Source organism: Nicotiana tabacum, chromosome 22 (assembly GCF_000715075.1).
Source record: "Nicotiana tabacum cultivar K326 chromosome 22, ASM71507v2, whole genome shotgun sequence".
Lineage (NCBI taxonomy): Eukaryota > Viridiplantae > Streptophyta > Magnoliopsida > Solanales > Solanaceae > Nicotiana > Nicotiana tabacum.
In genome coordinates this window covers 151,950,155-151,975,993 of record NC_134101.1, presented here as the reverse complement: position 1 = coordinate 151,975,993, position 25,839 = coordinate 151,950,155, and the positions used below count along the sequence as shown (strand labels likewise).

The 25,839-nt window shown below is 39.5% G+C and overlaps 2 protein-coding genes across 3 annotated transcripts; one reads left to right on the top strand and one right to left on the bottom strand.

Moving 5' to 3' along the window:
- Positions 1-14,825: 14,825 nt before the first annotated feature.
- Positions 14,826-16,011, bottom strand: LOC107830960 (non-specific lipid transfer protein GPI-anchored 15). Of its 2 annotated transcripts, none has more exons than XM_016658658.2 (3): positions 15,601-16,011; positions 15,283-15,399; positions 14,826-15,138 (listed from the first exon to the last, which is right to left on the bottom strand). In XM_016658658.2, the coding sequence occupies exons 1-3, from the start codon at positions 15,920-15,922 to the stop codon at positions 15,005-15,007; spliced, it is 573 nt and encodes a 190-aa protein (XP_016514144.1). In that variant the 5' UTR covers positions 15,923-16,011; the 3' UTR covers positions 14,826-15,004. The 2 variants fall into 2 exon arrangements, with proteins under 2 accessions (XP_016514144.1, XP_016514145.1); XM_016658659.2 differs by having other exon boundaries at positions 15,283-15,396.
- An 837-nt stretch (positions 16,012-16,848) lies between these two features.
- On the top strand, positions 16,849-18,443 carry LOC107830959 (uncharacterized). Its single transcript, XM_016658657.1, has 4 exons — positions 16,849-17,245; positions 17,343-17,369; positions 17,709-17,843; positions 17,995-18,443. Exons 1-4 carry the CDS (start codon positions 16,906-16,908, stop codon positions 18,276-18,278), a joined length of 786 nt encoding a protein of 261 aa, XP_016514143.1. The 5' UTR covers positions 16,849-16,905; the 3' UTR covers positions 18,279-18,443.
- The last annotated feature ends 7,396 nt before the right edge of the window (positions 18,444-25,839 follow it).

Here is a 25,839-nt window from a genome sequence, read left to right as displayed (position 1 = left end):
TCGTCAGACCGAGTATTAAGAAACAATCATTAGCAAAGATGTCAGGTTCGTTAATTGAGGCGGATGGGAATTTGGATAAGGTGTTTGAGAAAGTATTTGCTGAAGTAAACATGGTTGAGGCCGGGGAAGGGTCAAGCAGAGCAGACATACAGTACATCGGACCACATGCTAACATCAACAATTGGGAAGCTACTCCTCTTCCAGTTCGGAGGGAGTCGTGTTCTTTTTATGCTGATATCAATGACATGACATGCATGAGGAATCTTCGGCCCAGTTTTAAAAGCCAATCTAGTTCAGAAGTAATAATACAAGAGATCGAGTGTGATGATGGGATGGATTGTAATAATGATGAAGCTTATGAGGAAATTAGTAAAGAATTAAGTCACTTTGAAGAAAAACCCAAACCTAACCTAAATGACACAGAAGCAGTTAATCTAGGGGACCAAGACAATGTACGGGAAACTAAAATAAGTGTTCATTTGGAGCCACAACTCAAGGAGGAGATAATTAAAGTATTGCATGAGTACAAAGACGTTTTTGCATGGTCATATGATGATATGCCGGGTCTAAGCACCGATTTGGTGGTTCATAAATTGCCCATTGATCCAGCACTCCTCCCTGTCAAGCAGAAGTTGAGAAAGTTCAAAACAGACATAAGTGTGAAGATCAAAGAAGAGATCACCAAGCAATTTGAGGCAAGGGTCATTCAGGTTACACGGTACCCCACTTGGTTAGCCAATGTCGTGCCTGTGCCAAAGAAAGATGGCAAGACCAGGGTGTGCGTCGATTATCGAGACCTTAACAAAGCAAGCCCAAAAGATAATTTCCCACTGCCCAACATCCATATACTGATCGACAATTGTGCCAAACATGATATTGGCTCTTTTATGGATTGTTATGCGGGTTATCATCAGATTCTAATGGATAAGGAAGATGCAGAAAAGACGGCATTCATCACGCCGTGGGGAACGTATTATTATCGGGTCATGCCGTTTGGTTTGAAAAATGCTGGGGCAACTTATATGAGGGCCATGACAACTATCTTCCATGATATGATACATAAAGAAATTGAGGTATACGTGGATGATGTGATCGTTAAGTCTAGACAGCAATCTGACCATGTCAGAGATTTGAGAAAATTCTTTCAAAGGCTTCTCAGGTACAATCTTAAGCTCAATCCTGCGAAATGTGCTTTCGGGGTGCCATCTGGGAAGTTGTTGGGATTTATAGTTAGCCGGAGAGGTATTGAATTAGACCCGTCAAAGATCAAAGCTATTCAGGAATTGCCACCTCCAAGAAACAAAACCGAGGTGATGAGTTTGTTGGGAAGACTGAACTATATCAGCAGGTTCATTGCTCAGCTCACGGCAACGTGTGAACCAATTTTAAAATTGTTAAAGAAAGATGCCGCGGTCAAATGGACTGATGAATGCCAGGAGGCTTTTGATAAGATAAAGGGGTATTTGCCAAACCCACTTGTGTTGGTCCCACCAGAACCAAAAAGGCCTTTGATTCTGTATCTGACAGTTATGGACAGTTCATTCGGCTGTGTACTGGGGCAACATAATGTTACGGGCAGAAAGGAGCAGGCTATCTACTATCTCAGTAAGAAGTTCACATCTTACGAGGTCAAGTATACTCATCTGGAAAGGACATGTTGTGCCCTAACTTGGGTGGCACAGAAATTGAAACATTACTTGTCATCTTACACCACTTACCTTATATCTCGCTTGGACCCGTTGAAGTATATTTTCCAGAAACCCATGCCCACAGGAAGGCTTGCAAAGTGGAAGATCTTACTTACAGAGTTCGACATTGTCTATGTGACATGAACTGCCATGAAAGCACAGGAATTAGCCGATCACTTGGCTGAGAACCCCGTTGATGAAGATTATGAGCCTTTGAAAACTTATTTCCCTGATGAAGAGATAATGCACATTGAAGAATTAGAACAAGCTGAGAAGTCGGGATGGAAACTTTTCTTTGATAGGGCTGCAAATATGAAGGGTGTGGGAATAGGAGCAGTACTTATTTCGGAAACAGGTCAGCATTACCCCGTTACAGCTCGGCTTCGTTTCTACTGTACAAACAACATGGCAGAATATGAGGCGTGTATATTGGGATTGAGATTAGCTGTGGATATGGGTGTACGGGAAGTCTTGGTCATGGGTGACTCGGACTTACTGGTACACCAGATTCAAGGGGAATGGGAAACACGGGACTTGAAGCTTATACCGTATCGACAGTGTCTACATGAGCTTTGCCAGCGTTTTCAGGCCATAGAATTCAGACACATTCCAAGGATTCATAATGAGGTTGCTGACGCTTTGGCTACTTTAGCGTCAATGTTGCACCATCCAGATAAGACCTATGTTGATCCATTGCAAATTCAAGTCCGTGATCAGCATGCTTACTGCAATGTGATAGAAGAGGAAATCGATGGAGAGTCGTGGTTCCATGATATCAAAGAGTACATCAAAGCGGGAGTGTATCCAACGCAGGCCACCGGTGATCAGAAAAGAACAATTCGACGGTTGGCAAGTGGGTTTTTCCTTAGTGGAGGAGTACTGTACAAAAGAACACCAGAGCTCGGTTTGTTGAGATGTATAGATGCACGGCAGGCCACAACTATCATGACTGAGGTGCATTCCGGAGTTTGCGAACCGCATATGAGTGGGTATGTTCTAGCAAAGAAGATTCTCCGAGCAGGTTATTATTGGCTCACGATGGAGCGAGATTGTATCAGTTTTGTGCGTAAGTGTCATCAATGCCAAATACATGGAGATTTGATTCATGCTCCACCATCAGAATTACATGCGATGTCCGCGCCATGGCCTTTTGTCACATGGGGCATGGATGTTATTGGGCCAATTGATCCAACAGCGTCAAATGGGCACAGGTTTATCTTGGTAGCTATAGATTATTTTACCAAATGGGTGGAAGCGAAAACATTCAAGTCTGTGACCAAGAAGGCTGTAGTTGACTTCGTGCATGCAAATATCATATGTCGGTTTGGGATCCCAAAGGTAATCATCACAGATAATGGGGCTAATCTTAATAGTCATTTGATGAAGGAGACATGTGAGCAGTTTAAGATTGCTCACAGGCACTCTACTCCGTACCGTCCCAAGGCAAATGGTGTGGTTTAAGCGGCCAATAAGATTATAAAGAAAATACTCCGGAAGATGGTTGAAGGATCTAGACAATGGCACGAGAAATTGCCTTTTGCATTGTTAGGATATCGCACCACCATGCGTACCTCGGTAGGGGCGACTCCTTACTCATTGGTATATGGTACCGAGGTAGTAATACCCGCAGAAGTGGAAATCCCATCTCTGCGAATCATTGCAGAGGCTGAGATCGATGATGATGAATGGGTGAAAAGCCGTCTTAAGCAGTTGAGTTTGATCGATGAGAAAAGATTGGCATCAGTGTGTCATGGCCAACTGTACCAACGAAGAATGGCAAGAGCATACAACAAAAAGGTACGTCCAAGGAAATTTGAAGTCGGGCAATTAGTACTGAGGCGGATCTTGCCCCAAACTGGCAGGGACCATTTGTGGTAACCAGAGTGTTGTCTAATGGAGCATTGTATTTGACAGATGCGGAAGGAAAATGTGTACAAATGACAATCAATTCCGATGCGGTCAAGAGATATTATGTATGATTTCTTTATTTTCTGAATGTATCTATTCATATTTGGCATATCTTAAAGATTGAAATGATGAAGGCATTTTGTTCTTCTATCCAAACACTCATATCCCTTGTTATCCCCTTCGAGCCTTACTTATTTTTCATACACCTCATTCGGAATCAGCAGCATTATCAGAGAACACAAGTGCCGAACAAAAAAAAAAAAGAAAAAGAAAAGAAGAAAAAGAAAAGAAAGAAAAGTGAAAAAAAAGGAAAGAAGAGAAACATAACAACGTAGTCTCGCCAAGTGAACTACGTTTGACTTGATCCCGAAAGGGTACGTAGGCAGCCTTAATCCGAGGTTCAGTCATACCAAATAGAAATCCAAAAATCCCCAAGCAAGAAACTGGGGCAGATGTGGTGATTGTTATGAAAGTTGGATTCCGAAAGTTGTAATTTGAACCCATTTGAATTGTTTTGAGCCTTTTATACTTTTCTTTCTAACTCAATCCAAAAGCCTACATTACGGTCCAAAGAAAGACCTTATGATCAGTTTTGAGAAATGCCAAGATGAACAGGTAGGAATAACCCACGACAGGGGCAACACTCTGGTTCGAGCAAGAAGAACAAAAATAAATGAGAGAGTCTTATGGGTGAAAACCCTCACGGGCACCGTAAGGCGACGGGAGCTGAGAGAAAAATAAATGAGAGAGTCGTGTTGGTGAAAACCTTTACGGGCACCTCAAGGCGAAGGTGAGATAAGAAATGGAAAACTGAGAAAAGTCTGTTGATAGAAACTGTTTCGCGGTACCGCAGGGAAACAAGGTTAAGGTCTGGATAAATCAAACAAGTGATGAAAGTTCTGGGCAATGAGGTACGACAATTGAGAGTTGTTTGGTTGGATAGATTGGGCTGATTAATACAAAATGCATGTCTTGATCATTGGTACTAGTTGTCTCGCTCAGATAAGTTTCTTTTCCTTCTCTTTTCAAACAGTCATCTGGTTTTGGATTCTTCTTATCCTTAACTCAAAAATCATTGCATTTCATTTTCTTTTGAGGGTTTTATCTAGCTGAGATGTTTCAGTGCCAGTTTTGTTCAATGCAAGCAGAAAGGACTTCAAAGTTCACTACCAGCTTCTAGAATTGTAAAGCACAACGTGGTCAGAGCATGTCAAAAACAACTTGATGCCAAGTGGAATACAGGGAATTAACGGAAGTTTCGTTGGTGAAATGATTGGGAAATGTTGTGGGAAAAGCGAAAGCTCAAACAAAAAGGTCAGAAAAGTGAAATAACAGCAGAGGTGTAAAACATTTAGGTCGCCAGAGGTTGGGAATTTAAAAGTTGGCCAGAAAGTCAAGCGGTTTAGGGTCAGTGCGTGGAAATTAGTCAACACAAAGCAGGGCAGTGGAAGGATTTTTCAGCAAGAATGCCATCAACTAACCACCGTTTTAAACTGACAAAATTTTCTTTGATTGAGTAGGGGAAGAAAAGTTAGTTGTTGAAGAAGAATTCTCCAGGAGGGAAAAACAAGCACTAATCAGGATAAATGCAAGTTGTCAGGAGTCCGCCTGGAGAACAGAGACGTATTTTTCAAGTTTGACATCAGGAGTCCGCCTGAAGAACGGAGACATACAACTTAAATTTTAAAAGTCAGGAGTCCGCCTGGAGAACAGAGACATACTTTTCAAGCATTGAAGTTGGGAGCCCGCCCAGATAACAGAGGAATACATTTCAGTCTTTTCATTTCAAGCATTGAAGTTGGGAGCCCGCCCAGATAACAGAGGAATACATTTCAGTCTTTTCATTTCAAGCATTGAAGTTGGGAGCCCGCCCAGATAACAGAGGAATACATTTCAGTCTTTTCATTTCAAGCATTGAAGTTGGGAGCCTGCCCAGATAACAGAGGAATACATTCAGTCTTTTCATTTTAAGCATTGAAGTTGGGAGCCCGCCCAGATAACAGAGGAATACATTCAGTCTTTTCATTTCAAGCATTGAAGTTGGGAGCCCGCCCAGATAACAGAGGAATACATTTCAGTCTTTTCATTTCAAGTATTGAAGTTGGGAGCCCGCCCAGATAAAAGAGACATGCATTTCAGTCTTTTCATTTCAATTGTTGAAGTTGGGAGCCCGCCCATAGAACAAAGGCATACATTTCAGTCTTTACATTTCAAGAGTTGAAGTTGAGAGCCCGCCCAGATAACAGAGGCATACATTCAGTCTTTAATTTCAAGTGTTGAAGTTGGGAGCCCGCCCATAGAACAAGAGGCATACATTTCAAGATCAAGTCAGAGGACAATAAAACAGAGGGTTACAATAGGAATCCCCAGCAGGAGACAATAAAATTCCCCGACACTGGGAAACAGAAGGTTGCAACAAGAGGTCACAGTACAAACACAAGTACATGTGTCAAAAGAAGAAAAGCACCGGAAGAAATACAAGCAGACAAGGAAACAAGGCAACAAAAACAAATTGTACTCTAGCCTAGCTTCTTGTTTTCTTTTAAAACATGGTGTAACAAGGAGATCGGTAAGCAGTGGTAATAGCATGCAACAACAGTAACAATTCAGTCCCACGGTAGTCCCAGCTACCAAAATTTCCCGAACTACATTGACCTGATTCCTGTTTGGCCCAGGATATGTAGGAAACCTTTGAAGCAAAGGTTCGGTCAAATCTTTTTCAAAAAATGCTTCAACGGAGTACTCGGATGGGCAAAAATCGCTCGCTTTATCTTTGCACGAAAACCCTTCGTGTCTTCGGGCAAAGAGGGGCAGCTGTAAGCACGTGATTTTTGCCCTATATGAGAATTACTCCCAAAAAATTCAAAAATAAAATAATTTTTCTTGGTGTGCCATTTTTGTGATATTTTGTGACATTTTGAATAATTATTTGTATTTGTTTGTGCATGTTTATTTGCTAAATTAATAAAAAATACAAAATATGTCGCCTTTCGCATGTAGGATTTAATTCTAAAATTGTTAGTAATTAAATTTGTTTTACAAAAAAATAAAAATTACAAAAATAGGCATCGTTTACATTTTTAGCATTTAATGTCCAAATATACAATTTTATGCTTAATTATTACTTAATTGTGCGTTAATTGTTATTGGGAGTTAATTTGCGCTTTTATAACTTAATTTAATTCTTAATAATAGTTTAAGTATTTTTATAATTTAGTTTTAGAGAAATAAAAGAAGAAAGAGAGCGAAAATATAAAGAAAGTCGGAATTGAGCCTCTTCTTCGATTTCAAGCCATAGGCCCAAAAAATGGCCCAACCTTCCCTACGACCCAGTCCATTTCGAACTGGGTCGACCCAGTCCATAACCCAACACCCCTATTATTTTACAAACAAAATAAAATAAAAAAAAGGAAGAAAAAACCCTAAAAAGACCTAAGTCATCCCCCCCCCCCCACTTTTGCTTCTTCTTCTCCAAGTTTCTCCCTAGCATCAATGGCTTCCCTTCCATCCTCCTCACTGCACACATACACGTCGTCTCCAAGCTGCCCTCCCATGAACAACCTCAGAAACCATGAACGACCTCAAAAACCACCAACGCGACTTCATCTTCCTCGTCGTGTCGCGTCGTTTACTTTACTGTTGCTGCACCCTTTTCTCGACACATCTGCTGCTTCACGCTGCTTCTTCTTCAGCCATATCACTGCTGCTTCTCTTCCTCCTTCCAGCTGCGTCGACCAGCTGCTGCGGCTTCGTTTCTGCTTCTAATGGTGCATCATCTCCTTCCTTTTCATCAAGGATTCGTTTGGTTTTCGTTTGAGTCTGTGGTGTGTTGTTTCGAGTTCAAGAGGAAGGGGAGTTTATCGTTGATTCATCTCCGGTTAGTTGGTTTTGAGTTTTATTTTGTCCATATTTCGTTTTATATTTCTCGAAATAAAAATCGATAAATGTTCGATCCTTGTTTTGTTCATGTTTATCGTTTGAATTAATTTTTAGTTTGCTTCATGTGTTTTGATAATTTAATTTTCAGATTTAAATGGGAAATTAATTAGTTGTTTTTCATGTTTATTTCATTCTAATTTTATTCATTTTTTGTAAAAAAAAAGGAATTGTTAGTTTAATGTTTGTTATTCAAATTGAAGTTTTAAATTAATTGTTTCTTCAATTTGTTTCATGTGTTAAACGTATTTTCAGAAATTGTTAACATTGTTTAATTCATGTTCATCTTTGTTTGAAGTTCGTTTTTTTATTTAGTAATTTAATGTGAAGTTATGTTTTGCTTCTTAATTTTGGATCATATATCTTTGTTATAATTTTGGTTGGATTTAATTGATTAGTTGAAGATTAGTAATTTGAATGTGTTTATTTGTTTTGTTTAAGTTTAATTCGAAGTTTGAACAAAGTTTGTTTGTTATTGTTATTGAATATTTTCATTCATGTTCATACTTTGTTTGGTTGATCTTGAATCCGAAATTTGTATAGTTTGATTTTTTGTTTATCATTTATGATTATTTCTTGAATTTGTCTCATAATCTTGTTTAAGTTTAATATAGGAATTGTTTGTTGTAATGTTGTTAGAATTGATTTTAAGTTCAATATGATTGAAGTTAGAAATCTAAATATACTTGTTTGTTGTTGTTGTTAAATCCGAAAATAGGTTTGTTGTTGCTAAAAATATTGTTCAATCAAATTTTAGTTGTTCTTGGTTGTTCAATTTGTGTTCATATGATTTGTGGTTGAAATCATGTTCATGTGATTTGTTATTGAAATGTTGAAGAAATCATGTTCATGAAATTTGTTGTTTGAACATTTTTAGAAATTAACCATATTGCCTATATTTTGGTTAAGTTTGATTAATTGATGTGTTATAGCTGATGAGTAGTTTGGTAATTTGTAGTACGTTCAGGGGTAATTTGGTAATTTCAGTAAGGTCATGAGGGGTAGTTTAGGAATTGTACATTTTGTAATTGTTTATTTGAAGCATGGGAGACAAAATGAAATGGGGTGGGTTGTGATATAATTGTTTAATATAAAGGGGGGACAAGACAAAATATAATGGGGGAATCTTGTGTTATTTTAAATAAAGCATTGGGGACATAATATAATGGAGTGGTGTGATATGTTTATTTAATGTAATGGGGATGAGTGAGAAGATAATGGGTTGGGTAGAGAAAAAGTATTGATTTTAATTAATTGAAAGATTTATGGGATGAGTTATAAAAGAGAAGTCTTGAAATCAGATAGAGAGGACACAGACAGAGAAAAAAAGAGAGATTAGAAAAAAAAAAGCGCTGAACATTTATTCCGAAAAAACATTGAAACTCTCAAAAAAAGAAAAACATACAAAGAAAAAATAAAAAAAAGTTGAAAATTAGAAGAGAAAGTAGTACACACCTGATAAATATTCTGGTATACAGGTGTAGAAATTAAGGGTTGAAGATTAACTAGCCTTTCAAAAATCTGAAAATTTCCCTTGGTTTCTGTCCGTTATTTTCGGCATTCCTGGATTTTATTTTGAATTTTTCAAATCTGCCACTGAGATTTTCGTTGACTGGTTATTGCTGGTTATTGTTGATGTTGCTGTGTTACGTATTACGTTGCTGACTTTCTTCTTCTTATATTGACAATATCAGGTACACAACTGTAATTTTGGCATTTTGTAAGCTGAAATGAAGAATGGAGTGTTAAATTTTTAAATTTCGTTTAATTTTTTTTGTATTGTATTTAGGTTATTCATGTATTATTATTCTGTAAATCACTGTCATTTGGCATAACTAGGCATATTATAGCGACATATTAAAAAACGCCTTAACCAGATTATTAGGAAATATATTTAAGCCTGATTATTAATTAAAACTGTTTAATAATAAAAATAGAAGAAATAACGTAAAAATGGCGTTATTGAATCAGTTTGGCAAAAATTGACTAAGTTCCTTATTCATAAGGTTTTTCGTCAATGATAAGTTAATCGGAATCATGTAGTTAATTTCAGTTAAAACATGAATTAGTTTGCGAATCAAGTATTAGGACATGATGTGAATTAAAACAAAGTTAGTTAAGGTTAAATTGTTTTAATTTTTTAGAAATATGGTTTAGTAATCAAGTTTATTTTTTCTTTCAATTTTCAGTATTTGTAAATAATTAGTTTCAATAAGCTTAAGTCTTACTAACAATTTGAATTTTAATCCAACTATGAGATAATTAGTTTTTTTTTATTTTTTATTTTATTTTATTCCATGTTGTACTTATGATTATAATTTTTATTACTTTCTGTTAATATTTGTTTTTCTCTTCTATTTAATATGTTATTTTCAAGAATGTAGATATTGATTTTATATTTATAGACAAACTTAGTAATAATAAAAAGGTAGTCATTAAAGGATATTCTTAAAATAAGGAAGGATTTCGCTAAAAATAAATAGATGTAAATAATACAAAAATTTACAGGATTCTCCAATCTCATTTATTTATTTAATTATTTTAAAAAAAATTACTTAGAATTTGGGATGGATTGTTTAGTGAATTTCACTTCCTTCCCCAAAGATAATGACGCGCTAGACTCTTTAGGCGCGATTTAATTAATTTTACCTTCTTAAACTCGGATGCGCATTTCATGCGACCCAAATCTAAATCCTAAAACATTGAATAAAAATGTGTTCCGGATTGCGGGTGCATTTCATGTGACGTAATCCAAAGACATGTTTTAAACGATGTTCACAATTTTTTTTTTAAAATAATAATAATAATTATAATAATAAAGTGGTAAAAAGTTAAGATTGGCACATCGGTTCATAATTGTATTAAAATCAGATAAATAAGTTAAATATGACAATTGAGCTACCGTGCTAGAACCACGGAACTCGGGAATGCCTAACACCTTCTCCCGGGTTAACAGAATTCCTTCCGGATTTCTGGTACGCAGACTGTAATATGGAGTCATTCTTTTCCTCAATTCGGGATTAAAATTGGTGACTTGGGACACCCTAAATCTCCCAAGTGGCGACTCTGAAATAAATAAATAAATCCCGTTTCGATTGTCCTTTAATTGAAAAAAAAAAACTCCTACGCCCTTCGCGGGGTCGGAAAAAGGAGGTGTGACAATGACTATTCTATAGAGTTTCGAAATGGCCTCGTGGCCACTTAAACTTGCATCAGTTTGCAGACCGATATATGAATTCTTGGATTTTCCATTTCAACACCTCTACTTGAGTTGACTACTAATAAACACTTGTGACGGTGCGTGTTGTTCAATTGTTGCTGACATGTATTTAATTTAATATTTTTATAGCCACATCTTCCAATTATTCACATTTTGTTGACACCTGTATATAGAAGGCTCAACTTTTTTTTTTGTCAAATTAATTTTTTCTGCACACATCCCTTCCACTCCATCGGAACCCACCGGGAAACACCTTCCAGAATTGGGAATCAACCTGGATTTTTTAGATTTTAACGGTCATATATATATCCAGCGATTGTTTTTCTTCTCTCCCACCTAATACCTCTCACTTCCATTGTTTTTATCATCTTCTCACCTACAAAACAAGATCCTATAACGAGCCGGCCGGTCGTTTCATGAGTTACGCTCTGTTTCTCCATTTATGCTTCTTATTGCCTTATTCAACTGTATTTTGTGTTATCGGGTTGGTTGGATCGGGTTCGGAGAGGTTTTGGTAAGGTTTGAGACACTTAGTCTCTTTTGAGTAAGCTTAAGTTGGAAAAGTCAACAAGATGTTGACCTATGTGTTAAAGGGCTCGGATGTGAGTTCTGATAGTTCAGATAGCTTCGGGAGGTGATTTGGGACTTGGGAGCCTTATCGGAATGTGTTTTGTAGGTCCGGAGTAGATTTAGGCGTGAATTAGCGAAATTGAAATTTTGGCGTTTCCCGGTCGATAGGTGAGATTTTGATACAGGGGTCGGAATGGAATTCCGGAAGTTGCAGTAGGTCCGTTATGTCATTTGGGATGTGTGTGCAAAATTTCAGGTTATTCGGACGTGGTTTGGTAGACTTTTTGATCAAAAGCGAAATTTGAAAGGTTTTAGAGTTTCTTAGGCTTGAATCCGATGCAAATTTGGTGTTTTGTTATTGTTTTGAGTGTTACGAAGGTTGAAACAAATTTGAATGATATTATGGGATAGGTTGGCATGTTTGGTTAAGGTCCCGAGGGCCTCGGGTGAGTTTCAGGTTGTTAAACGGATCATTTCAAGTTGTAGAAAATTGCAGAAAACTGTTGTGTATGTTGCAGACCAGTTGGCCTTCGTGTTCGCGAGTGGGCCCTCGCGTTCGCGAAGAAGGAAAATGTGGTCAGTGTCAGGTTGTGCTTCGCAAATGCGAGGCTTTGACCGTGTTCGCGAAGAAGGATTGGAATGTCTGGTCAGAATGTTTAAAAGACCCATTTCCGCGATTTTGAACCTATGTTCCTCCATTTTGGGCGATTTTGAAGCTTTTTGAAGGGGATTGAAGAGAGAATCAAGCGGGAACACTTGGAGGTAAGATTTATGGACTTAATAATCAATCCTATTGTGATTTCTACCTAATTAATCATGAAAATTGTTAAATTTAAGCCTAAATAGTGAAGAACTAGGGCTTGTAATTGGAGACCTAAAATTAGGGATTTGAGGGATCATTTGTAGTTGGATTTTGGTGCTCTTGAGATGAATGAACTCGGGGAGTAATAAGGAGTCTATTGATGTAATTTTTATTGGAATCCGAGACGTGGGCCCGGGGGTCGGGTTTGGCCAATTTCGGGATTTGTGTCGTAATTTAATTACTTTTGAGTGGGCTTTGTTTTCTTAGCATATTTTGATGGTTTTGCACTGAATTTTGTTAGATTTGGAGCATCCGGAGGCCGATTCGAGAGGCAAAGACATCGCGGGCTAGAGTTTGGACCGGATAGAGGATAGAGGTGAGTAATGATTGTAAATATTGTCCCGAGGGTATGAAACCCCAGATTTCACATCATTTGCTATATTGAGGTGACGCACACGCTAGATGACGAGCGTGGGGTCGTGCACCGTTGGGGATTGAGACTTAGTCCATCCCGAATGACTGTTTTATCGCGTATTTGATTGAAAACTGTTTGTTATCATCATGTTTTGGGCTGAATGCCATATTTGAGCCTTGTGCCAACTGTTTTGGACCCTTAGGGGATTTTCCTGCTATTTCCTCACCGTTTTTATTTTTATATCTATACCCAGTCATGCTATATTGTACAGTTTTCATAACTCTGCCATGTTTACTCTGTTTTAACACTTTAAATGATATTTTGGGCCGAGCATCATATTTTACTATGCCCGAGTGACTTTTAGAGATTTTTGACTGAGTAGGGCCGAGGGCCTGTGTCGTGAGGACTATTATGGGATCGGTCTGCATGCCGCAATTGTGTTGTACTGATTATGATTATGAGGCCGAGGGCCTGAGTTGTACGCCACAAGGTGGCTTGATATGGGGCCGAGAGCCTATTTGATTATGCCACGATATGGCTTGATATTGCGCTTGGGCCGTAAGGGCCCCCCCGGATCTGTACACCTCCTAGTGAGCGCGGGTACCCAGTGTGATATGTGATATAGCCCGAGGGGCTGATGTTGTTCCATGTTATTGCCCGAGGGGCTGATTCTGTTGACATTGTGCCTGAGGGGCGGATTTTATGTGTTTACCTTTTCTAGCTGCTTTTCATTTACTTGTTTAACTGTTAAAAATGTGTTTTAAAGAAGCTTATACTGAACTAAGGTATTTTTATAAGATTTCCCTGTTTAATTACATTTTATTGGTTTTACACTACCTCTTTATATCATGTTGTTGTGTTTACGTGATTTCTTATCGCTTAGTCTTCATTTATTGTTATTACTCGCTGAGTTGGAGTATTCACTTTACTCCCTGCACCATGTGTGCAGATTCAGGAGCTTCAGGTCCCGCCAGTGAGGGTTAATTACTCCGAGCAGGCCATTCAGAGTCCACTAGGTAGCTACTCGGCATTCGCAGCTCTGTGTTTCTCCCTCCTATCTTACTTTCCGTTTTCTAGATCTGTAATAGACTGTATAAACTCTTTCAGACTCTTAGACACATGTTTAGATGCTCATTACTGGTGACACCCCGATGTCGGGCTGTGTTTGTTCCGCAAGTTATACTGTTTCACTATTTCTTTTGGGATTTAATCATGTTAATGACTTAAATTGTGCTATTTTAATTGTTTAAAATGAATTGGGTGTTGTGTTGGCTGGCCTTGTCTTCACGAGAGGCGCCATCACGACCGGGTCTGGGTTTAGGGTCGTGACAGATGCATCTGCAAAATCTTCAGGTTCGACTTTTATCAGCAAAAATCATAGAGAAAAAAATCACCAATACTCAGAGACAAAAATCACCACGTCCAAAAATGAGAGAGAAAAATCAGGAAGCAACGGATATCTTTTACCATGATCAAAATCAGACCCGATTCTTTCCAACAAATTATCAAATAATTTCAACAAACCAAAAAGCAACAGACACTATTTGCTTTTCAATTTTCTTTACCCATTCATAGTACAAAAAACGGACTCCGTTTCTTTCATCTTTCTTGATCCGATGGGTATCTTTTTATGATAATGGATGTGAACTTTTCTCTAATATGGGCTTTGAAGTGTGATTGATAGTTAAAAATTGAAGAATAGTTAGATACGGTAGTTGAATATGGGGCTTTGGAGTGTAATTTATCAAAATTTGATTATGGACTTAATTTGGAATAAGAGGGAAGAGAGGGGAAAGGAAGACGAAAAGAAATGGAGGAGGGGGTGGTGAGGGTTGGGGGAGGGGAGGCCGACTATTAAGGAGGGGGAGGGGAAGTGGGGATATAGGGGGCCGACAATTAAGGAGGGGGAGGGGCGAACATGAGTAAAGAAAAGGTGTTTTTCTTTTTTCTTTTTTATTATTAATTATTTATCTTTTATCTTTTATTGTATTCACGTGTTTTATACTCGTGATTAACACGCAGCTGGCCACATCAACTAGTATTGCTACATAAACATAGTCAACGGTCAATTATATTTGTTAGTAGCTATTTTCTCAAGTAGAAGTGTTTAAATGGTCAAATACAGACCATTGGCCAAGAGGCCATTCTGCCTATATTTTACTTTGCAGGCATCCTTTTAAATTCATACCGTAAAATTTGATGCTTTCGCCCTCATACAACAAATTATGAAAAAGAAAAAACAGGACATAGAGATACAGAACAGGACCCGTTTACAACTGATCACAATTCACAAAGATGATTATTATATTCAAAACAAATGATGGTACAACGAGCTCTCCGAACAAACAAAAAAGAAACAATAAATAGCTAAGTTACAACCAATCACACCAGACCAAGAAAAAGGGTTTCTCTGTAACAGTGTTTGAATAGCAAGGAAGTGACATAAGAGTAACTGCGAAGCTCCTTCAAAATCCAGGGAAAGCCAAAGCAGTTGATGCAATGAAGAGTAAGAACCCCATTAAACTGAAAGAAATTTTCATGTTGCTTCCAGCATTTGAGGATCCATTTGGTGAGGTATTTGTCTTAGATCCTGTTGAACCTGCAAAAAATAATATTAGCCTTCCACTTTTAATTTAATGGAGCTTCTAGGATCAGATAAATAGAGAGAACAACGAATTTGTCTGTTTTTGCCCTTTTTTATTCTGCTAGTGTACGAATTATAGAATACTTGAACTTGAAATACCTGATCCTGATGGAGTTGATGGGGTTTGATCAGGTGTTTCATCCGATGTACCAGTTGGGGCAGGGGAACCTGAAGGGGAACTTGCAGCTGGGACTGAACCACTTGGTCCATTGGCTGCTGTTTTTTCAAACGCATAAAAGTCAGGCACAGACTCACAGTTAAAAAAAAATAAAATTGCACAATTAGGTCACCTAAAAATTAACAAGAGTTAATAGCTAATTTAAGCGCAATTAGTAACGCGTGTAGAAATTCAAGGTAAATGAGGTAAGCGTGTTATGTTGTGCAATTAGCATAAAAGATTTAGGAATGCAAATTTACCATTGCACTGGCTAACTGGAGGAGTTTGTACATTGCAAGCACCAGGTAAAGCTAGAGCAAGAGTTTGATTTATGGCAACACCAAGACCAGAACCACCACCATTAAGCAAAGAGCAAAGGCATTGAGGATTGGATTGGACAACACCGGATAGTGCTGTGCAGCAAGATGAGGTTGGAGTTGATGAATTTCCAGTAACATAATTCATACATGGGGCCAATCCAACAAGTGTAGTCATGCAATTTGATTGAGCTGCAGCTTCATTCCAAAACAAGGCCACCAATACTATGACTAGAGCCATTATATTCATGACTTTGGATGCCATTTCCTTTAAGGCTAACTGCAAGGAAGTTCAGAAAAGAGCAGAGGAGTTTGAGTTGGTTGAGAATTTGGCTGCTTTGAGTGATGAAGGAGAAAAAGGGCTATGGTTTAAATACCCAAAGTCTTAGCGCAAAACAACAAGAAAATATAGGTAGCTTTGGTTGGCCAACTCAAACTAATGAATAACTTTAAAAATGTGTGAGGAAAAATGCTTAATTTCATAACTAAACCTTCAATAAAAAATAGATCAGATCAAGACTTTGTCCGTAATCTTGACAAGTGTTAACCTAAGTAGTTAATTGGGTTACGTGATCTCGATTGAGTCCTCTCGACATAACGCCTAAATTTGATGCCTTTTTCAATAGTATGAGTTTAAGTACCGTGCACCTGTACTGTATTTATTTTTTATGCTATTGGATTAAATTGACCTACAACAATAAATAATTTTTTATATCAATTTGAATATGGTAACTTGAAAATAGAGTAATAATTTCATATAATCGCAATAAAATGCACTGATAATATAATAATTAATTACACGGTTAGTGTATGTATACAACTTAAATCTCTGTCAGAGACGCTAAATTTTTGTAAACCAGGAAAATAAGAAAAGGAAAATCCCTGGTCCCTAAAAAATATTGGAGCTATGCAAACTAATGAAATGTTCAATAATATGATAATATTCTAGATTGGAAAAGTCAGATTGGGAAATCTAGCTATAAGCAGTATAACTGTCCTACCTAACTTGGACACGCATCTTTTTAAGCCAAAGTCTTGGATCAAAAAGTGGTAATGCCAACTTTACACTATGAGTCAAAGCGGTTTAACTCCAAGCCACAAAATTCACATCTACCTTATACTCCTCCTACAGAAGTTTTTTAAACAATGTAAACTATAAATCATTAGCAAATATGCATGCACATCCACATCTGGAAATTAACCTATTCATATCATAAGATCAATTTAGACTTATCAAATTTGATACTGATGGAAATTTTGAATGTTTCTGTATCGGCACATGTTGTTTTGCTAACCCTTCTAATTTTTTCAGCTTTTAAGGTGCTAAATGGTCAAATAAACACGGCGTGTACAAGTTCAATATTTCGTACTTTCACCCCTTGTTTTAATTACCTGACTGGAAGCAGTGGCAATGGCTCTTCACCAACTGAAGATTGCTGCAATTCACTTAAATCATCAATGAGTGATAGCATAGATTGTGTATGTCTCATAGTTACTGGGAATGTTCCTGTTTCCATACCATTTATTCGGACTTTGGCACTTTCACTTCCTCAAGCATGTAATAATGGTGTGCCAGTCCAGTGCAGTGGTAAACTCATTTATTATTAAGCATCATCATGAATTTCTCTTTTGTATTAGTGTTATGACCAAAGTTTTAAATTCATTTCTTTTTGTTTAATTTGCAGCCTCAGGGGTTCCGCTTCCACCTCCAGGTATTATAGCTTTCAATGCATGCAACATGAAACTTTATCAGACTCACTGATTCAGCAACTTTATCTTATTTGTGTCAATTAATTTGTGCCAATGAACCTATTATTATCAACTATGCCTCAGTCTCAAAGTACGTTATTACTATCTAACTGTAATTAATTGGACAACCTGCTGGATATACCTGAAATTACTTTATTATCACCAAACGAGGGCGAATTGTAGAATCACTGTAGCAAACCATCTCTTTACTCAATTGATAACGCATATTCTCTTTCAATCAACAGGGCTAACTTCATATTTAGGTAATTAATTAATTGGTTGTTCGATGATAAACTTGGTAGGTCCGGCCTTGTTTGCGCCACCACCTGCTCCTGCTCCTCCTCCTCCTCCTCACCACCGTCATGCTCCTGCTCATCCTCCTCGTCATCAGCATGCTGCTGCTTTTCCTCCCGCTCTTGCTCCTCGTAGTCCACGAGGTAATGCCACACCAACTTAATTATATTACACACAAAGTCATACAACCTAGCGAAAATAGAGCACAAAAGAAAATATTTTATACATGCGATGTCAAATTTGTTGTGATAAAAGTTCCAATGCTAAAAGCAGCCACTTAATTCTATCCTTCAGTTGCTAAAGCATCGGCAGCACCAACAGAAGTGGATCCACCTGTTGCAGCACCAACCATAGAAGGGCCTGAAGCTACTGCTGATGTTGAAAAACCCACGACATCTCCACCAAAATCATCATTAGTTCCAAACACAACTCCTGCGGGGATCAGACCAGTGCTTCAAAATCCAAACACCAGCACTTCAGCCGCTATTCCATCTAATTATATTTCCTCAAGCCTGCAGTCTCTTAGTGTAATGGTTATTGCAGCTGTGATTTTATTTATTGACAAATCAATATACTAGACCTAGATTTGGTCCCTTCGTTTAGGGTCATCTTGCATACACTATAATTTTTGTAAGCGGCCATTCAAGTCGTTATTATATATGCATATGTCGAAAAGTTTCATCAAGAAAAATTCTACTTTATGATCATAAAGAAATAAAACAAGAAAAGTGATTTGGATTTCACGGACCCTTCCTTGTTTTTTTGGTAAGTAAATAGATTATTTACAAAAGTCACGAATTATGTTTACCCTTAAAATTGGATAACAATTAAACTTATAAGTGGTTTTAAAGATATGTGATTTCACTTGGCACAAACTGAGAAATATGAGAATTAATGCTAGAAATTAACTGTAAAATAAAGCAAACCAATATAATGAGCGATTATGGCCCTCGAACCAGACCGCTCTCGAACCTGCTAAGTATGCTTAATGGAGAGTATGAACTGAACAACAGAGCTTAAGAGAGAAAATATAATGTATTGCTTTGTTATGCGTGAATATGATCCTTACAAAATGATTAGAACCCCCTTTATATAGTAGAGGAATTCTATTTATGGTACAATTCTAAATACAGACGCAAATCCCATGATAGGCTAAATAACTGGTCTTGATTTGATACGTGCCGAGATTTCCGCCACGATCCTTGCCCGATCACGGATATCTCAGCTTTCTGTTAGTCGACTTAGCTGGCTCTCTTTGATCTCGCTCAATCTCTATCCCGCTTCGGTCTCGATCATGGCTGGTCTTGATCTTGATCGATATTCGATTCATGAGCTTAGCAATCCATTCCCGTGCTATGGTCCGTCATAAATCGAAGCCGATCCTGACTTATCGTGCTCCATCCTCGATCAATCTCACAAAAAGGGCAAGCCCGATTTTAACCATATACACATAGTCCTCTCGTTTTTTGGAGATTAACCACAAGAAACGATTTGATCTTTCCCGATCCCATCTAGATGGGCCATGACGTAAGCGACAAGCTCAATCATGACGTCAGCGACAAGTGGGCACTGAAACGTCCCATCGCTTCGGATGTCAAGGCATTAAATGCCTGTCAGTTGTTGTCGGCCACTACCGATTCTAAACCGTCATCTTCAACCTATAAATGTATCTTCCTTTTTTTGCCCAAACTTTACTTTCAATCTCTTTCATTCTAATCTTCATATTTCTTGCCTTCTTCAGAACCTCCTATTTTCAGGTTTTTGAGTTTCTGTGTTTGTTCTTCCCAAATCACCAAATATCCCAATATCTGTTCTCCCTTGCTTACAAAAATAAATGGCAAAAATCTCTAAAATATTTCCGCAGAAAGAAATGCTTCCTCATCTCGGCCAGCCGGCGAGCAACCAGCAGCGGAGCCACGCCCTGAGGAATTCGTTCCCGGAGGGTGAGTCCTTGACTCCGACTTCAAGGTTGAAAAGACCCCCTTAGTTGTGGGTCGATGCAAGCCAATGTTGAGGTACATATACACGATCACTAGTGACCTTCTCAACCAAGTTAAAGAGGACTGCAACTGGGTTGACAAGCACGTGGTGGTGCCCTCGCCTGAGGAGTCAATTACTACCCATGTGGAGGGGTTTCTAAGTGTTTACACTTACCCTTTCACATTGGGTACTTTGGACCCGGTCATTGTAGACTTATGCAAGAAGTACGAAGTGACCCTCGGTCAAATTCACCCCTCATCCTGGAGGATAGTGATATTGCTCCGCTTCTTTGTTAGCCAAGTCGATGGGCTTCCCTTCACTCTCGACCACCTCATGCGCTTACATAGCCCCCGACATTATCGAGAGGGACTAATAAAGCTTCAACGTCGGGCCTCCGAGGTAGCTTTCTTGAGTATAGATGAGGACAAGGACCGGGGCTGGATGGGTCGATTTGTTCGAATGAAGACCTTGGACCTGATCCTAGTTGAGAGTATGCCATTTCCGGAGAAATGGAATATGAGACGTAAGTATAACTCCATTTAATTTCTGCTATTGTCTATATTTTTTCATCATTTCTTATTGGCATTTTATTTGGTGTAGCCATTGCTTGGATGCCGAGTGCGATTCCCCAGCTCGAGAACTGGGTTAGGGGCCTAGTGTCGAAGTCGACACACGCTGAGCATGCATGGAATGATTTGGTGAAGGGTCGATGGGAGGCCCGAAATCACGGTAAGTTTTTGTATAACTCGATAATTTTGATCACAGTTCAAATTTTTCTCGATCTTACTCGTCCTTCTTTTGTAGGTCTCGGGAAGGACGTGCCAATGAGGCTCCCATCTGGCAATGAAGAATACCTTACCCAACTATGTGCTCCGAAGTAGAAGAAAGAGTAGAAAAGGAGAGGGGATCCGAGCTCCACGAAGTTGTATGAGCAAAATCCTAAAAAAGAGGCGAACCCGTAAGGGAAATGTCATCCCTCTAACAATGGACTCGGTCCGTTGGCTAATAGATGAGCCCGAAGTGGGTGAAGAAGAAGAGAATAAAGATGATTATGGGCTGGTGGCCCGTGCATGAGCTAGCACCGAGATTCAAAAAGCTTCAAAACTGGTGGAAGTCGATACTGCTCAGCCTAGGCTCAATGTGGTCGATGAGGAGACTTTGGCCCAAGCCCCCGAGCCACAAGGAATCGAAGATATTTTACCTTGGGGCAAATAGACCATTGAAGAGGTGTTGGATGTTGGTGCAGAAACCTGGCTCAAGGATCCCCAAGATGGAGGCAATGCCTCAAAGAACCCACTTGGGGAATAAAGATCGAGGATTACCCCTTGTTCCCTTTAGTTTCCGATTCGGTGATACGCGATGCTCAGTCCACGAAGACTTGTCACGGGGAAGGATTATACAGCGAAGAGGATCTCTTCCGTGGTTTATTTGTTGGGGTACAAGATACCACCTGTCTGAGTGGCTTGGAGGTGCCGAAGAAGAGTTCGAGTTAGGATTCCTCGAGTTTTAAACTAACCAATCAGTTTTCAGCCTTAGTGCCTATCTCGGGTGCAAGCGAACAATCATTATCACGGTCCCAAACGATGCCCGAGTTCATGCTACGCCCGTAGGGGTGGCTAGCTACCTCCAGTGTTTGGTCATAGAAGAAGACCGATCCCAGATGGACGAGGTGGGAACGCCTTGTCTTTTCAATGAAGCCCAACAGGCTCTAAACCGGGTAATCCCTGATTTCCCTGTCAATTTTCATACTTAGATTTTTCTCCCTTTGTATGACTTTCCCTTCTATTTCTGCAGGCTTTGGTGCTTCATCATGGGGCTTTCCTCCGATTCTGAGGGGAACTGATCCGCTCTGAGCCCGAGATTGGGTTGACTTAGGAGAAATATGCCTTCAAGCTTCTCAGCGAGCAAAGGGACGGGGAAGCTAAAGGCCTTCGTGCTGAGATGGAAACGGCTCAAAAAGATCATGCCGAACTGGTCGAGCAGGTAAGAGGAATATTTGAAGTTAGTGGCGCTGATTCGGGTGTGGTATCTAATTGTTCGAACCCGCTGGTCCAACAAAAGCTTGATGTGATCAGGCAACTCTGTGAAGATGCTGATGCGCTAAAAACCAAGGCCGAAGGCTGGAGGGAAAAAATGGATCGCTTGGCCTCATAGAAGAAAACTGCCCGAGCTCAACTGGCCTCGGCTGAGAACCAACTTCAAAGCTTGAAAGAAAATGCCTTGGTGCAAGCCAAGAAAATTGAGGAGTTCTAGTCTCGGTTGGGTTTAGCAACTTCCGATCGAAAGAAGCTGGCCACAAAACTTGCAGCGGCCAAATTGGAGATCGAAGCGGCCAAGGATAATGCTGATGCAATAGTGGCCGCCTACCGAACCGACATTGATGTTGCTCAGGATCGAGCAAAGGAGGTTGCTGAAGCTGCTCAGGTTCGAGCAAACTGGTGCCGAGTATGCTAAATGCCATTCTTGAAGGGAGACTCTCGAGGAGATCCATGCTCGTGGTTTCGATCTTAGAGTTGAGATCGAGAGCGCCAAAGAGCTTGAAGCTGAAGCCAAAGAGTTTGAAGCTGAAGCCAAAGAGTTGTCCTTTTCTGAGGACGACGATTCTGGGTGCATGAGCGAGTCTGAAAGTGGGGAAGACCCCAAGAGTGAAGATGCTACTCCCGGAGAAGACTAGGGCGATATATCAGTTTCCTTCCTTTCCATGGCTTATGATTTTTATTTCATGTAAGGGTCAAAATGCCTTAGCATAAGATCATGAAGTTGTGTTCGAGGGTCCAAGGTTTGGGGAAGGTAAGGGACGATAATAAGCCCTGCCTTCACTTTTTCTAATCGATAGACCCCAAATGATAACCCGAAATTGAGTTTATGTAGCCCTTAAGCTTAATGATCGAGTGAGGACATGCTTGAACTCGGAATTAGGTAGCCTTTAGGCTTTCTAGTCGAGAGAGAAGGATCTCTCGAACTCGAAGTGAAAGTAGCCCTTAGGCCTTTGTAAATTTTGTATTTGGCCGATCTGGCCTTTGTAAAACAATCGTTTAATCATATATATAAGGCTTTTCTACCCTTTTCTATATATATATATAAAAGGTTTTTCTACCCTTTTTGGCTTTTAAAGTTTTCCCTTTATCGTCCGTGTTCACAAAGGTTGCAATGCCTTATTATGAAATAAGGAACTTTTCGAGAGTTCGAACAATTTTTGGACTCATTAGAGTTTTTAAGGCTTTATATTATCAAAGTCATTTATGATTTTGACGGGGGTAGCCCTTTTGACCGGTTTATGAAAGAATTTGAAGGCCTGTTTTGTTACGGAATTCAGACGTCTCTGAACTGTGTTAATTTAGCCGTAGCCTATTTAGTTCGAGATTTGCCCCTTGGGCTTATTTTCCCGTTCTACTTCGAGCTTACCCGAAGTGTCAATCCCCGAGTGGGGTTTTTGTGGCCTATAAAGATTGAGAGTTGCCTAAAAGGTCTTATGATCTAGAAGTTTAAATAATTCGATCTCGTTTATTTTTTGGATAGCAGTCCCCGAGCGTGGGGGTAATTATCCGAACTCTGGTTATGATCACCCCTTAAGTCTGTTTACATAATAGATCGAAAGTATAAAATTGTAGAGTAGCAAAAACATTTCTAAGGCATGAGATATTGGCAAGGAAAAATACTTCTCTTTATAATTGATTATACATGCATATATGTTCTATGCCAGGGCTTGAGCAAACTACGCGGCTACAGTTCGTTTGACCGTTTGGCCCTTACAAATTTTCCTATCGAGACCCTGATGTCATGAAGTAATTTCCTCACAACAAAGTTTTCATTTGAGGGTAATTGCCCCCTAGTATTCGAGGTTTATTGTAAAGAAGCCTCGGATATTGTTGACTTGTTCTACGTTAGCACGATCAATGGTTGCCTCATTAAAAACCTCGTCGGAAAACCCATTTGGGACAAAATCGGTCTAAGGAAAAAAGAGTGCAACACGTGCTTTCAGACCTAAGGACTTCGTGTTGAGGAGTTCATTGATGTTCCTAATCGAACACTTGCAGAAGTTAGTTTAAAATATAAATGAAAATGGAAGGGGTCGTACCTTAGCAGTAGTACCGTTTTAGATGGGATACGTTCCACTTGCTCGGTAGTTGTTTGTCGTTCATTGTGCCAAGCTTGTAGGATCCTTTTCCGATGATTTCGAGAACCTGCTATGGTCCTTCCTAGTTTGGACCCAGTTTCCCTTCATTTGGATTTCGGGTGTTGAGGGTGACCTTTCTTACCACCAAGTCCTCGATGTTAAAATGTCGAAGATTGGCTCTTCGATTGTAATACCTTTCGATCTGCTATTTTTGAGTGGACAATCGGACAAGGGTGGCATTGCATCGTTCATCCAACAATTCTAGGCTCGTATTCATAGCCTCGTTATTTGACTCTTCTGTTGCATATCGAAATCTGATGTTGGGTTCTCCAATTTCGACCAGGATTAGAGCTTCAGCGCCATAAACTAATGAGAGTGGTGTTGCTCCAGTACTGAATTTCAATATTGTGCGGCACGCCTATAGAACCTCGGGAAGTATCTCTTTCCACTTCCCTTTGGCATCGATCAATCTCTTCTTAAGGTTCTTAATGATGATTTTGTTGGTCGATTCGACTTGTCCGTTCCTGCTGGGATGATAAGGCGTCGATAGGATCCTTTTGATCTTGTGATCCTCAAGAAATTTAGTTACTTTGCTGCCAATGAATTGCTTTCCATTATCACATATGATCTCGGAGGGAATCCCGAATCGACCTATGATGTAATCCCAAATGAAGTCTATGACTTTTTTTTCTCTGACATTCCTGAAAGCCTGTGCTTTAACCCAGTTAGGAAAATAATCAGTCATAAAGAAAATAAACTGAGCTTTACCTAGAGCCGATGGAAGAGGGCCGACGATGTCCCTTCCCCATTTCATGAATGGCCATAGAGATAAGACCGAATGGAGCTGCTCTCTAGGCTGGTGAATCATTGGTGCATATATTTGGCATTGGTCACATTTTCGAACGAACTCATTTGCATCCTTCTCCATATTGGTCCAGTAGTACCCTACTCTGATTACTTTGTGGACCAACAATTTAGCATCAGAATGATTTCCACAAGTGCCTTTGTGAACTTCCCATAGGATGTAATCGATATCTCCCAGTCCAAACATATTACCAATGGTTCGTCGAACATCCTTCTAAACAGCGTTCCGTCTTCGAACAAAGTGAACCATGCTGCCTTTGTACGTAGAGTTCTTGACTCCTTTGTATCCGATGGGAGCTTCCCATTCTTTAAGTACTCTATGTACTTGTTTCTCCAATCCAAAGTCAAACTCGTGGAGTTTATTTTGGCGTGGCCTTCTTCGATCACCGACCTCATGAGTTTTACGTTAGTTCCCCAGTTGAGTTCGTCGTCTTCGACCTATGAACCTAGATTGGCAAAGAGCATCAGCCTCGCTGTTCTATTCTCGAGGTACATGCTGCATGGTCCATCCCTTAAATCAATGTAGAGTCATCTGTAGTTTATCCAAGTACCTCTGCATTCGGTCTTCTCGGACTTCAAAAGTCCTCTTGGTTTACCACGAGGAGGGAATCACCCTTGGCCTCTATGACCTCCACTCCCAAATTTTTAGCTAGTTCAAGACCTGCAATCATGGCATCATATTTGGCCTTATTGTTAGTCGATTTTGTAGTTCTGATATGCTATCTAACTATATTACCCATGGGTGATTTTAGCACAATGCCTAGTTCGGACCCCTTCACGTTCGAAGAACCGTCCGTAAAGAGGGTCCACACTCTCGAAGATGTACCCAATTTCATCAGCAATTCTTTTTCAACCTCGGGTACAAGGGCCGACGCAAAATCAGCCACGAAGTCTACCATGATTTGAGACTTGATGGTGGCTCGGGGTCGATGCTCAATATCGTACTCATTGATTTCGACGGTCTATTTTTCCAATCAACCCGAAAGTTCGGGTTTGTGCAAAATATTTTGAAGAGGATAAGTTGTCACAACACATATTGGATAACATTTGAAGTATGGTTTTAGTTTCCTAGAGGTGCTTATTAAAGCGAGCGCTAATTTTTCTATGTGTGGATATCTAGTTTCGGCCTCACCTAAGGTCCGACTAACATAATAGATAGGGAATTGCGTACCTTATTC

Coding starts and splice junctions, on each gene's coding strand:
- LOC107830960 (XM_016658658.2), bottom strand. CDS start 15,922: ATGGCATCCAAAGTCATGAATATAATGGCTCTAGTCATAGTATTGGTG. Junction 15,400..15,600: donor TCCAGTTAGCCAGTGCAATG/GTAAATTTGCAT, acceptor TTGAAAAAACAG/CAGCCAATGGACCAAGTGGT. Junction 15,139..15,282: donor ATCAACTCCATCAGGATCAG/GTATTTCAAGTT, acceptor TATTTTTTGCAG/GTTCAACAGGATCTAAGACA.
- LOC107830959 (XM_016658657.1), top strand. CDS start 16,906: ATGGAAATTTTGAATGTTTCTGTATCGGCACATGTTGTTTTGCTAACC. Junction 17,246..17,342: donor TGTGCCAGTCCAGTGCAGTG/GTAAACTCATTT, acceptor TTTAATTTGCAG/CCTCAGGGGTTCCGCTTCCA. Junction 17,370..17,708: donor GGTTCCGCTTCCACCTCCAG/GTATTATAGCTT, acceptor TAAACTTGGTAG/GTCCGGCCTTGTTTGCGCCA.